Raw genomic sequence first — 14,915 nt, 5'->3', positions numbered from 1 at the left:
GGGGTATTGTTTAGGGGTTTTTGTTGCAGGGAGGTTGTTGCTGTTATTGATATTCTTATTATTTGTATCTTTATTTTAGATCTTATTATGATTTATGTGGAAATTGTTTCAATTTGGATGGGTACTGTTTCATGTTTTATTTATTGTCTATGACTACTTTTGTTGTGTCTGTAATATTCATGTTGCAAGCTGCCTTGATCGTGGTTTTACCTATGGAAAGGCGGCATACAAACAAAATGATGTATTTATGTACACCAGTTTTACCAAGAAATGCTCTAAAAGAACCATCTGTAGCTAAAACAATTGTCAGTCACATTAAATCATCACAATATAAATATTATGTTCTATTCAGCAAAAAGGACCATCAGACCATTTCCAACTTAAATTTTATAATAACAGTGGTATAAAATTAAGCTCATTAAGCGTACATGTGCATTAGACATATCAGTATCCTCAAATTAAAGCCATACTGTTTTGACCGATACAAGACAATTTTTGCTTCAATAGTAATGATAAGAACCATTGGCCAAATTTAGACATTACATTAAAACTATGGTTGAGACTGAGCCACTTGAACTCATGCACTTACTCATTCCTTCTCCTCCTTCACACCTATGGGAGAACACTGAAAGCATCTATTTTGTTTTGAATAAACCAGTTTCCCATTACATCCAACCTCAGGAATGTGTGGTTCATCCTTCCTCCAGATAGCAAACAAAACCATCTGAAATCAGTTTGATTCTGGTTTACTTCAAACTAGCAAGAGTTGGAATGAAAGACAGCTTTTGAAGTTCAGACAAAATATGAAACTGCAATTTATTTGAAACCAAAAGTGAAAGCTTTCAATCTCCACACCTCACACATAAAGTAGGAAAGGGAAGGAGTGTGTGTGACCCCAAGGCACACTGAAGCCCATTCTTGTAACATTAAATATTATAACATTAAATAATGTAAAACATGACATCTCTATCCAGCCAACATTTAGACATGTATGAAAGAGAACATAAAGCTCCAAAAAATTTGAAAAATCCTCCTTGAATTTCAATCAGAAGAGTTACAGGAGAGGGCAATTGCAAGTTCAGGCATGGCAAAAATTGTATTCCAGAACCAGGACTTGGGAGTCTGAAGCAGGAGGTAAGGGTAACACCCACTCCCTCCAGCCAGGATTTTTACAAGCACAAGTTAAAACTGCATGCCCTTTGGTAAAAAAAATAAAGCCTTTAATTTCATAAAATATATAGCCTCCACTGGAGCTCTAATTTACCTTTTATGAGGGTACTATATCATACAAAGGAAACTATTCAGCAAAGAGGTAAACATACTGAAGTCCACTGAAATCGCTAAGCTGAAACATGTTGAATTCTATGTTGAATTTTGTGTTGAATCATGACCAACATTCACTGGCCAACCAGCCAATCTGGCAATGTTGGCGTGTTACTGACTCTTATTTGAAGGGAGAAAGTGAGGTGAAGAATCAGGTTGTCACCCAATCCTAAACGTGTTCACTGGAGAAGACATTAAACAAGCATCTCCTTAATTCACAATGCTCAACATTTCTGTGTATGTGCAAACTTCATGATCCATTATATTTTACTGTGACCATCAGCAATACAACAAATCTGTACAGCAAATCTTAATGAGTCATTTCATGCTACACATTCTCTGAGGGCACATTCAGGTACATGTTTCAGGATTCTACTACAATCCATCAGGGCAAAAAAGAATGGAAGCATGAGCATCTTTGATTTAACATATTAGAGGACACATAGTGCTTCCAGCACAGAAACTAATCTATTGAGGAGAGTAACATTTGAAGCAATCCATTAAATTAGGTTCTTTAAAAAAACAACCCAAAAAAAACCCTTGGTGTTCTGATCTTACCTTTAAAACTTTAAATATTTAAACACTTGAGGACGTTCAGATCAAAGCTTTTAAGACTTCAAATCCCTACAGCAAATTAGCTCTGCAATGAAGTTAAACCATCTATTAGGCTTGACCATTCAACATGTTACTTCTGTCTGTAGCAGAAGGGCTGAGTAATTGCTTAGAAGTTACCCTTTTTACTTGTGTGTCCTATTCCTAACAGAAGGCCTCACTGTGGGAAGAAGTTAATTCCACCACCTTAAAATAGGTAGTGGTTTGACTCTTCTTTAATAGATCCTACCTGGTTCCAAAGGTTTTAGAAAATCTACAGTCTCTCAATATTCCCTTCCCAGGCAAGTTGACCAAGAGGGTAGTGGCCAGCAAGCAGAAGCAAATTATCTATATCCATTCCAATCTGGTTTCAGATCATGTTTGGACACAAGAATAGCCTTGATTACCTTTATCAGGAGAGAGATGAGGATGGTGACTGTGTTGTTTCACCTTCACCCCTCAGCAACTTTTGACACCACTGACCATGAGCTGGGAGTTGGAAGTACTATATTCAGTGGTTCCACTACCTGTAGGGTTGCTACCAGATAGTACTACAAGGAGATTGCTGTTCAGCAATAAACTGATAAAATTGAGATACTATGTGGGGGGGGCTCCCATGTCCAGAAATTAGGAGTGTGGCCTGTTCTAGGATAAACTGCACTGCCTCTGAAGGAATAGGCTTGTAGTATTCCTGGATTCTGACACATCACCAACTTTAAAGAGACTCATGGATAGGAGTGCTGATGTCCAGCTTAGGCCGATTCACAAGCTACAGCCACTCTTGCACCAAGACAGCCTGGCTTCAGTTGCCTTTGCTCTAGGAACCTGTCTGGACTGCTGTAGAACCTGACTGCTAGGCTAGTAAGTGACACAGAACAACACTGGTCCTGAAAGTGCTGCTGGTTTCCAGTGAGCTACCAGACCCATTTCAAGCTGTTAGTGCCAGTATATAAACCCGTAAATGGCTTGGGCCCCAATTACCTAAATGAACACCTTCTTGAGGATCAACCACATCAGATTCTACAATGGGGCTGCCTAATTGGTGTTGACCTACGACAGGGCCTTTTCAGTAGTAGTTTCCCATTTGCGAAATTGCTCTTTCTGGTGAGGTGGGTCTGTCTCCATCATTACTGACTTTCAGAAGGCATCTGAAAATCATAGAATGTAGAGTTGGAAGGGATCCTGAGGATCACCTAGTCCAACCCTTGCAATGCAGGAATATGCAGATGTCCCATATGGGGATCAAACTTGCAAACTTGGCGTTATCAGCACTACACTCTAACCAACTGAGCTATCCAGGCTGCCTTGATCCATGTTCCTGTTTACCCAGATACTGTTCCTTGCAATCCTGCGATCCCTGGAAGAAAGAACCTTTTTACCTGTAACTGTAAATTTACCTGTAAATTTTTTGAATGTTGTTATGTTAGCTGTTTTTCTTTTTAAAAAATAAATAAATATTGTTTTATTACGGATGTGTTTGCTGCCCTGAGCTCCATCAGATAGAAGGACAGGCTCTAAATTCAATAAATAATAGTAATAGTAACAATAATTACAACAACAGAGGACATTTAACATGTTTAAAAGTTTTGCCTGAATATGGATTTGAATTCAATAATAACTCTCAAGCCTACTTCTGTGTTTTGGAGTCACATGTTGCACTCGGAATTTAAGACAACACACACACATAAAACAAAGCTATGTTACAAGCATTTGGTATTTACAACACTATCTTCATGTGAAACTATTTTTTGGTAATGGCAGCTTAAAACAAATACCCTTTTCTCTGAAAATGTACCATTAAGCGTTCCTTCTACATGAAGCCACTGTCTCGCATATTAAAGAAACTGCTGTTTACATTTGTGGTGTCACTTAGACTAGTGATGTGCTCCTGATCCAAGCCCCATTCACCTTCATCTTCTTCCTCTGGCTCAGCTTCTGCCCCATTGCGAGAGTTCTCGTACAAAAAGATTTGTTCATCTACATGAGCCGGGGCTAACCGATTTCTCTTAGCACTAACAATGTTTGCAGAGGAACCAAAGAGACGTTCAGGGAAAACCCTTGTGGCCACAATACACCAGTATTTCTGAAGTACCTTTGGCAAAACAGGAAATAAAGCTAGCCTGTCAGACCACCACTTGAGAGGATCTTCATTTAGTCCAAGAACTTTCTGGGATTTGAAATTACTCAGCTCCTCAATAATCTGAGCATGCCACTCCTCTTGGTCTTCAGCACCCCCTGTCTGGCAAAATATCTCTGCAAGCATGTTATTGATGGCGCTAGTAGGAGGAGGGGTAGAGGAAATTGCCATTTTTTTCACTGGTGGCTCTTCAGACAATGCAAAAAACTTTTCTTCAGGCCTCAATGTGTTCTCCTTTTCTTCCTCTAGGAGACTTTTTGCGTCCTCTACTACTCTGTTTTCAACCTGCTGTCTCTCAAACGCTGAAAGAAATGGAAGTTTCTTGTACCTGGGGTCCAGGAAAGTTGCAACGTTGAGAAACATGTCTATATCGGGCGCATGCTGGTATGTTGTGGACAATTCTTTGGCTATCACTTCCTTTGCCATACTGATTTCTTTCAAGTCATTTTCTTTGATGTTTAGTGTTGTGTTCAGCAGCATGTGAAGGAGAGGTTTCACCATACTTATTGTTGGGTATTTGGAAGCAGACATCATTTCGGCAACCTGCTTGAACGGTTGGAGCAAGTCCACCAAGCCTTCAATTGTATTCCACTCATTGGCTTCCAACATCAGGTGGTGATTATTGCTGTCCTCCACAAGAACTGCAGCAATTACAAACTGCTGCTCCTTGAGTCGCTGCAGCATGGCAAGAGTGCTTCCCCACCAGGAAACACGATCGCTCACAAGCATGCAGGGCGGAGTGTTCTGCTGCTTCTGCTTCTCACTCAACATGCACATGGCTACTGAAGACTGCTGAAAATATTCCACCAGCTTCCGACACCTCGACAGGAAAGCACACAGCTTCGGAAGCTGAAAAGCTCGCTGTATACCCGCATTAAAAGTTTGCCCTAAGCAAGGCATCTGCACTGGAATGTCGAGAAGAGAGCAAGCTTTCACAATGTCTTTCCCATAATCTGTTGTAGCACCAAAAACTTTTGTATTGATTCCCCATTCAATGAATATCTCATAAAGCACTCGCGTAATTGTCTCTGCGGTGTTTTCCTCGGGCACTTCAAATGTTTTTAAACACCGGGAATTAACAGCCAGGCAGCTGGAAGCGCCGCTACTGAGAAAATGAACTGACAGCGTTACGTAGGATCTGTTCTGGTTCCCGCTTCTCCACATGTCAGAGGATATGCCGCACCACGGGATATCAGTCAGCTCTTTTAGCACAACATCCCTGACAGCCATATATTTTTCAGGAATTGCCTTTGTGCAGAAATACTTTCTACAAGGAAGTTCATATCTGGGGTCGGCCGTTCTTAAAAGATTCTTGAAGGTTGGCTCATCTACAATGGAAGGAGGATATAACCCTTCACATATTAAGCTAATCACTGCCAATGTTAGCTCTTGGTGCTTTTTATTCTCGTAACTGTGACCTGCCTTCATAATTAAGGTGTCCTGAACAGCCTGCTGAGACGATTCTGGCTTCAGTTTTGAAAACGCCGTGGCAAAGGCCTCCCTCATTTGCTCAGTGTTGCTTTTCACAAACTCGCAAAACTCGTCTGGATGATTCTTTTCAAGGTGGTAAGAGAGGTTGGACGTGTTTCCTGAATAGGCTATCTGTGCCATGCAAATGCGGCAGTAGATTTTCTTCCACTGCATTATACATCCTTCCGCATTGGTATCAAAGCCAAAGTACTTCCACACTTTGCTCTTTGCTCTCGGGTGGGCCACTAACTTTAGGTCTGACGGGGAAGTTTCCAAACTTTTATTCTCCATTGCTTCTTGGCCACAGTCCCAACCTTTTGGTTCTTCACTCATTAATGAGCACCTGATAAAAGGCAGCAAACAAAAATAAAATGAGAAAGCGTAGGTCTGATCAAATATGAGAAATCAGTGCTTTTGTGAACAAGCACAATATACTTAGTATTATTTGAATACGTTTGAGGATGGCTCCCACTCTGCAAGTAGGACACACCACAGCCTATGTATCTGGACACCATATGGCAAATTCAGGATGTTGACAGAAGACTTGTCCAAAACTAAAAGTTACATGGTATGTGGAACTAGAGCCAATGTCTCAGTGTAAAGGTCTCAGTTTTAGCTTGCATTCCTCTCCTTACCACAAGCAACTTATGCCATTTCAGCAGACAAAACACTAAGGGAACAGAACATTTTAGATGGCCTTGACAGCTGACCAAAAATTGGGTTGCCACAAATATGCTCCTTCCTCCAACTCTGCAGGAGGGGAAGCTTATCTCCCAGCATGGCCTTGTTTCTGCTGGCACTCTGAGCACTTCCAAAGCACAGCAAAATGTCAAGGATGATTTCCTGCCTTGTTCTCTGCCTAAGAAGATAGTAAGAGTTGCTCCGTGTTCTTCAACTCTGGGTCCCAGATGTTGTTGGACTGCAAATGTCTCATCACCCCAAGCCAATTTAGCCAATGGTCAGGAGTTATGAGAGTTGCAGTCTATCACCAGCTGAGGACCCATGGAGAAGCAGGCTGACTTATGTCATGCTGACCTCTATAAGACCTGATAACAATTTCAAAGCACAATGTAACTGCAGGAACTCTCCTCCCCATATCCAAGCTCAGGTGGTCAGGAATTCATGACACTTACCAATGGGAGGAAAGACACCATGGCAAGTGAGTATCTCAGTTCTTGACAATATTTAAGCCCTAATTAATTCAGGTTTGTACATACTCGCTGTGGGCAGCCAATTGTGTGATTAAGAATTGCCTCAACGGGAGCTTTTGTAAATTAGTTGACTGTTGTCTTTTCTCTCTCTCCCTTTGAGGTTATCAGTGCACTACAGTTAATTAAAATAGGTATGTGTGGCTGTACAGGCAGGCCGGTAGACATTTTTGTGGGCTTTAAAAATGTTGTGAATTTATTTACAAGGTAGGATTAAGCACTCCTACAGCCCCAGACATTACCAAATTTTATAGCAACCTAAATTGTTTATAACTTTCGATTTCAACATCCTCTTGCAAATAATTTAAAAGAATATTTATTGAGTGGGACCCAGTTTAGGTCAATGGAGTTAGGTTTCCCCCCAGATTATATGTAAACAAATGTTACGCTGTGTTTAATGCAACTTAAAATCTTGAATAAATAGGGCAGAAGCTACACATAACTAGTGGAGGCAGAACCACCACTGCAGTTGCTCCACAGCTGAACAAGAAAGCCAATTTAAAAGATGAGCAAGCAAGAAAAGTGGCTTGCCCTGTTCAGTCTTGTAAGCTATAGACACCTCTGAATGTGCACACTTTTCTCTTGCATATAGTTTTGAAGGAATGTACCCTAAACCAATTGCCTGAATTTAAATAATTCACATTATCTAATTTGTTTCAGTGGGACTTCACAAATACACACCACCCATAGATCTTCAGCTTCCTTTCTCTTCCCGTCTTGTTTTGTGTTTGAAAATACTGCAATTTAAATAAATAAAAATACAACTATTAGTATGCTATTGTTTTTTTCTAATGCTGTTATTGTTGCATTGTGATTTTTATGTTCTATGCCATCTTTCTGTATTTTCTATGCAAGTATACGTACATATATATGTATGTATGTGTGTGTGTGTGTGTATGTATGTATGTAAGCAATTCTAGAATCCTTGCATTAGTGCCCTACTAATTCCCTTGGGGATAACAAATAAGTGTCAGGCCATCAGGAAAGTCTCTTGGCTGCCTCTTTCATGACTGCCTATCAGACTCCTTCAGGCCACCAGAGTCTGCCTACATATCCTGATGCTGACTCCTTTTACATTCCCCTAAGACACTCAAGTACGCGCCACAAACATCCGTTCTTTTAGAATGCAACTTAATTACTCAACATATTCAAATTTACACTTATTAATGAGATGCTCAAGGCTAGGAATATTTAAGAAGTCAATCCTGAAAAAACTAAGATGCCTAAGAAGGTGCCTGGCTGGTTTAAACTAATCTTCAAAGAGTTGCAATTACAGTTGCTGCTGAATAAGAAGCAGCAATTCTTACCTAAACCTCGCTGCTTAGAAATTGATGCATTCTTTACTGTGATTAATATCCATGCTTTGAAACTGTCAGACCAAATTATTGACCCAGTCTTGTTCTGCCACATCATTCCCAAAGAGACAGCAGCTTAAAAGATCCACAATATGTTGTCTCACAACTCCTAACTGACAAGGGAAACAAAACATGAAGCAACATATATAGATTCAAATTGTTACATATATATATAGAGAGAGACTGATATGAAGATTCATATCAGTATCTACTTTTGTTTCAAGTGCCACAGTTTGGGGGCTAATGTCCAGATGTTTGAGGCCTAGAGACTTTCTCCTGGAATACAGAGAAGCTTGGAAGCAAGAGGAAGTGGACTAAAATTTGTTTTTAAATAAATAAATAAATAAAAATACATGAAGAATCTACAAGAATTTTGATCCGTATATTTTTAAGTCAATATTAATTTAAAAAATAATAATCCAGAGGCATGTAGCAAGCTTGCTGCTAAGTAATAGATTCAGAGTTCAGGTGTTCCCTGGATTCATCCTGCCACTATACATGTTGCAACCATTTTAGGCAAGTCCAATTGATGTGTGACTGTCAAAGCATGGGTCCCTTTGGACCCAGAAGAGGGCAGAATGGGGGTGTGGTGGGGGCATAACAGGCAGGCTTATGCACACTCTGCTGACGTGCCCTTTGACCCAGAACGCAACCCCCACTGATACAGGGAGTTGCCTGTAAACTTAGTATTGTAAAATCTTAATTAGCGGAAGGCTGTTTGGGAAGGAAGGGAGAAAGATTAAAGTCTGCCTTTATTTTGGTCAACTGCTGCCACCAACTCCACCATCTGCCTAAATGCTAGGTAAAGGTAAAGGGACCCCTGACCATTAGGTCCAGTCGCAGACGACTCTGGGGTTGCGGCGCTCATCTTGTTTTACTGGCCGAGGGAGCCGGCATACAGCTTCCAGTTCACGTGGCCAGCATGACTAAGCCGTTTCTGGCGAAACCAGAGAAGCACACGGAAACGCCATTTACCTTCCCACCGGAGTGGTACCTATTTATCTACTTGGACTTTGACGTGCTTTCGAACTGCTAGGTTGGCAGGAGCAGGGACTGAGCAACGGGAGCTCACCCCGTCGCGGGGATTCGAACCGCCGACCTTCTGATCGGCAAGCCCTAGGCTCTGTGGTTTAACCCACAGCGCCACGCGTGTCCCATGCCTAAATGCTAGAAGAGGGTTAATGTAGAACATAGAACATAGCATTTTCATCTGTTGATAAACCTGCCTGGGTGATATATATTCCCACAAATAGGTGGGGAAAGGGGATCAGATAATCAGTACAGTATGTGGGCTGCCATCAGCCCTGGGTCCTTATGTTGTGCACAGCCATCCCACCCTTAATTCAACATGTCAGAAGTCTGATACTAGGACTTGGATACGACGCCTGCCCTTGGTCTTAAGATCTAGTAGATTTTACTTATCTAGCAATAAGTAAACCACATGGAAATCTCATATATCTATGTCTAATGATGCTGGACAGTACAAAACAACATACAAAAGCACACATTACACATCCAGCAGACATGTTTTTCAGATGAAAAAGGAAGAAGTCTTTAGGCTGCAATCCTGTGAGCTAGGGTCACCCACACATACACTTTAAGCACTTTTATACCACTTTAACAGTCATGGAGAATCCTGGGAACTGTAGTTTCTTAAGGGTGCTGGGAACTGCAACTCTGTGACGTCAGCACCCTTAATGAGCTATAGTTCCCAGAAATTTGCCTGACCACTAAAGTAGTATAATAGTGTTTTAATAGCATGGTTTGGATGTAATCTAGGTGTGTGTGGAGAACCTTCAGCCCTGAACTACAATTCCCATTAGCCCCAGCAAACATGGTCAATGATCCGAGTTAGAATTCAGCAACGTTGGGAGGTGCAAAGATTTCCTACACCTGCTGTATGTATTTACTTTGAATAAGCCCCAATGAACTAAGTGGGATTCGCTTCCAAACAAACACGCATAGGTTTGTGCTGTTAGCGGCCTATTTAGAATATAAAATAAAGGTGCAGAATGCATTTAATGCATCATCAAATGCAATCAAAATGCACTTATGAGACAGATTTCTGAAAATGTAAACCAAAAGTTAAATACAATACAGTGGTACCTCTGGTTACATACTTTATTCATTCCGGAGGTCCGTTCTTAACCTGAAACTGTTCTTAACCTGAAGCACCACTTTAGCTAAAGGGGCCTCCCGCTGCCGCCGTGCCACTGCCGCACTTTTTCTGTTCTCATCCTGAAGCAAAGTTCTTACCCCAATGTACTATTTCTGGGTTAGCGGAGTCTGTAACCTGAAGCGTATGTAACCTGAAGTGTATGTAACCTAAGGTACCACTGTAAAACCTTTTTACAGCTAAAAATGTTTTATGCACACAGTCAGCAATTAAGCCACAAGGAAAGCTACATCCTATATATCAAACATTAATTTAAATGAAGAATTCAATACTACTGGTTCTGTTGCAAGGAGGAAGCAGAAGATAAGACTTAGCACAGCGTCCCTTTAGCATGCGAAAGTAGCTGACCTCGTGGCATTTCTCTGCAGGCCTAAGCATGGTTAATTGTACCACATCAGGGCAGAAACATCATTCAAAATAAGGATTGTTTAACCTACCCAGGCACAAACTAATTAAGAATGGTTCTTGCACTCCAGATGCAAAGTTTTAATATAACATGTCATAAAGAAAACACTGCTATCAAGAATGACAGCCCAATGTATTTTTAGCCCTAAATATTCTTACAGAAAAGTAAAACATTACTTTCCTACTCAAAAAAATAGTCACATCTACCTTGTGAACTTTATTGTATTTTTGTTGTCTGCTTTAAAGAAATAAGCAGACCATGAAAAGCAATCAGAAATTGAGCAAAACAGAGCAACGTTATCCAATGAAGACACATTATGACATCTGAACTGTTAACAATTCTAGAACTTAAGAGGTTCTCCACCCCCTTGGTACAGTTGAAATATGTTACAGAATATACATAAAAAACTTTACTTACAGATTGGCATGTTTGTATTCAGCTTCATAAAAAAGAGATAGAAAAGTGAAAACTCAAAAGCTATGGACTCTCTACTTTTAAGAGGATGGTGGCCAGCCAAGGTTCTGTAGTTTCCCAGATCCCGCGGCCTCACACTGCAACTCTGAAATGCATCACTAGGCAGGGACGGTCTGCTTTTTCTCTTTAGATAACCAACAAATCCTAGCCTAAACACACTGACTCAGAAGTTATAGCCTACTGTTTCCATTGGTCTTACTAGGACAATGTGATCCTCTTGACCAGGGTGTGTCGCCTGCTGCAACGTACCTTTTCTGCCCACAGCACTAGGTATTATTCAGCTTCGAACCCTGACATTGACCGCGGTTCCTACTACCTGTATTATCAACTGTAACAGCGTGCACTTATAACAGGTCGGTCCAACCTAGGAGCCACAGGTTTGCGGCTGGAAGGGGACGTGTACGCATTTGCTAGAGGTCTGCATGCCTCCGGGGGGCGAGAGCCGCAGGTGGGGCTTGGTAAGGACACTGACACGGCCGAGCCAAAGCTCTGCGATGTCAGGCCCGAGAAAAGAAGACACCCCCCCCCCCTCCGGGCAGCGGCAAAACAAAGCCAGGGGAAGCGGGCGCCCAGGTGCGCCCTCCTTCCGCGGAAGCAAAAATTGGCTTGGCTCCCCTCCACCGCTGCCAGTTGGGATTTTCAGAATGATAATCCCTGGAAGAAAAAGCCTTTCCTCGCCTCCGCCGCCGCCCCGGGCGGAAGAAAAGCGAGCTCGTGTTGCTCGCCCGCCCGCCCGCGCGCGCGCTTTCCTTTGGCCACCCGCGCCACTTGGCAAGGTGGCAGGCGCTGAGCGAGGCGCTTCTTTGACCAGCCTCTCTACCCCAGAAACCCGCAGCCCTTACTAACCTGGCTTCAAAGGCCACCCTGGTCGGAGGAGGCGGCGGAGCAGCTGGTGCAACACGACGCGGAAGCCGATCCAATAGACGCGTATCGCAGGCAGCGCCAGCGAGACGAGCGACATGGCTCTTTGACCGCCGCCGCCGCCTCCGGCTCTGCCTTGTGCTGTTTCTCGGCTCGAAGGAGAAAGGAGGCCGGTCACCACCCTCGGCAGGAGGAGGCGCAGCGCAGGCGACACGCCTCCCGGGCTCCGGAGCGCTCGGCTCACAGCACTCGCTAGCTACACCCAGCGGAAGAGGAGGAGGAGGAGGAGAAGTCCTTTTCCGGGCATGTGCGCGCTTATGCTCGCGATCCGGGTCTCTCGCTCTCCCCTTCCTTACACCCTCCCTTCCGCACCATGCGTGCAGCTGGGCTGAGGTTACATACACTTTCCCATTGCTACCCCCGCGCTAATTTCAGCAGTAAGAATTTGCATGCTTTGAAATAGGGCTCTCAGCCAGCTAGGCTGTGAAATGAGGTCACTTGCCGGAATATGGAACAATAGAGAACTTAACGCCTTTTTCACTTGCTTTGGAACACGCATTTCTCATTCAAAGGAAGCAGCTGCTGACTACCTTACGGTGAAAAGTACTAGAGAAACTAGTACATTTTAAAAAATAAAATAAACGCTGGTTAAATGCATGATTGAAAAATACCTTTCAACGCTGACATTCAAATTTGCCTGCAGTTCTGCCCAGTAGGAACTTGGAAGGCAAGCAGGACAAGAGGGAGGGTGTATTAATTTTTAAGTCTGGTGTTTCTAATGCAATTCTCCCTTAAAGGTGTCAGACCTCTTGTTAAAATGTTTTCACGGGCTCCTTCACAACTCATCTACAGCAATTATCTTCCAGGATGGAGGGCTCTGACTAGAATATATATTGCTGCTGCTGCCCTTTGATAAGGTGACCTGGGAAGACAAAGCTTGGCTAAAAGAACCCATGAAAAGAAGAACTTCAGTTAAAAGAATTGTATTTGTCTGCTCTTATTCCCTGTATTCACTCCATCAAGGGTGCCTGTGGTACCCAAATCATCCTTCAAAGCACAACACATTCATGGCATTCATTCAGTAGAATCTATGACTCAGTAACAAATAGAAGGAATTGATGTGGGCAAGACTCTTGCAGTCATGCAGCCAGCTTCCTGCTCTCTTGACCCCTGCCTCGCCTGGCTGTTGAAAAGCAGTCAGGAGGGGTTGACTGGATGGATCCAGAATGTGGTAGATACATCACTATGTGACAGGGTGCTGCCTACTGTTCTTAAACAGGCAGGGGTGCACCTGTATCAAGGAGAGGGCCAGGGAGAGTGCAACTCTGCTTCTTGATACCTCCACAACTTTTGATACCATGGACCATGGTATCCTTCTGTACCAACTCTGTGGGGGCACTGTTTTACAGTGGTTTTTCTGCTACCTAGAGGGTTGTGTCCAGAAAGTAGCATTGGGAGACTGGGTTCCAGCTGTATGGTCTTTGCACTATGGTGTGCCACAAGGTACAATCTTCTCCCCAGTGTTGTTTAACGTATATATGAAGTCACTGGGTGCAGTCACTAGGAGTTTGGTGGCAAACGGTCATCAATACACTGTTGACATAACAGCTGTGCTTCTCCATAGCATTTGAGTCAGGGGAGGCTGTTGTCTGAGCACAGTGAGGGACTGAATGAGGACCAATAAACTGAGCTTGAACTGTGGGAAGATGGGAGCACCATGGATTGACAGTTCCCATGCATACAAGATTGGCCAGGTGCCTGCTCAGGAAAAGGTTACACTCCCTCTGAAACAACAGGTTCAGAGTCTGGGAATGCTCCTGGATCCATCTTTGTCACTGGAATCTCAGCAGCTAGGAGTGCCTTTCACTCGCTACAGCAGGTGCATCAACTATGGCTGGTTTTTGACGGATAGTCTAGCCATGGTAATCCATGCATTGATAACTTCAAGTCTTGATTATTTTGATATGCTCCATATGGGGCTACCCTTGGGCCTGGTCTGGAGGCTGCAAAATGCTGTGCCTGGACTGTTGATGAAGCCAGTCTGTTGCTAGCACATAACACCAGTGCTCCAAAGTTTGCATTGGCAGCCCATACGCTATGGGGTCAGGGTCAAAATTATTGTATTAATTTGCAAGGTCCTTAAAAACTTGAGTCCATGATACCTCAAGAATCACCTAATCCCTTATATACCTGCCTGATCACTAAGGTCTTCAGGGGAGTCACTGTTAGTAGTCTGCCCCCCCCCCCCCGCTCAGATGCATGGCTTGTATCTACCAGGAGCTGTGTGAGGGGACAATTTCATGAAACTCCGGTTTTCTGGTTTTTACTTTTTGTATTATATGCCTACAAACTTTATAGAAATGACTACAGTTGTTGATGTCAGGTGGAAGGCAGGTAAAGGTGTGGCCTTCAGTTTGAAGTGCATTTCCAAGCAGTTTCTTCCTGCAACTGTTTGGAAATGTACTTTAAAGGCCATATCTCACAGTGCTAATCAGAAACAACTTGGAAATATGCTTCAGAGGCTTCAGAGGTATTGTTGTCACCCGATGCCATGATGTCACATGACTGACAGGCAGGTGCCTCCTTCCACCTGTCAAACCTGGCCCACTGGGCTGTAAAGATGCCTCGCCTCTGGTGTAAGCAATATTGAGCTAAATGGACCAGTGGGCTGACTCAGAATAATAACTTCCTTATATAGTATTCCAAAACTAGGAAAGCTGGCATATTATAGATATGGCTTATTATGACTATAAATTATTTGACTGGTTGGTGTTGTAGGTTGGTGGCCCAAAGTCCACTGTTTGAGAAACACTTGTGTAGTGCTTTAAAGGTCAAAAAGAGTACTTTAAATTGTACCTGGAAATGTACCAGTCCAACTGCTTTAGTAAAGATGATACAGGCACTGACTGCCATG

The 14,915-nt window shown here is 42.9% G+C and overlaps 1 protein-coding gene across 7 annotated transcripts in view; it reads right to left on the bottom strand.

Moving 5' to 3' along the window:
• The window catches only part of ZBED1 (zinc finger BED-type containing 1), a 142,213-nt gene that overhangs the window by 96,476 nt on the left and 30,822 nt on the right, over positions 1 to 14,915 (bottom strand). Inside the window, exons 1-2 of one of the 7 annotated variants that reach the window (XM_081001331.1) lie at positions 11,987 to 12,208; positions 370 to 5,864 (exon numbers count right to left, since the gene is read on the bottom strand). The exons of 3 other annotated variants lie outside the window; for them this stretch is intronic. In XM_081001331.1, the coding sequence (XP_080857457.1) occupies positions 3,725 to 5,854 (2,130 nt within the window). In that variant the 5' untranslated portion in view covers positions 5,855 to 5,864; positions 11,987 to 12,208 and the 3' untranslated portion in view covers positions 370 to 3,724. Of the gene's footprint in view, positions 1 to 369; positions 5,865 to 11,986; positions 12,220 to 14,915 lie in introns of those variants that run through there. 3 more of the 7 variants (XM_081001336.1, XM_081001335.1, XM_081001330.1) reach the window with 3 other exon arrangements.

The sequence above is a fragment of the Podarcis pityusensis genome, assembly GCF_964106645.2.
Source record: "Podarcis pityusensis genome assembly, chromosome: 4".
NCBI classification, from domain to species: Eukaryota; Metazoa; Chordata; class Lepidosauria; order Squamata; family Lacertidae; genus Podarcis; species Podarcis pityusensis.
The sequence above is the reverse complement of the archived record's forward strand: the minus strand, read 5'-3'. Positions and strand labels throughout refer to the sequence as shown.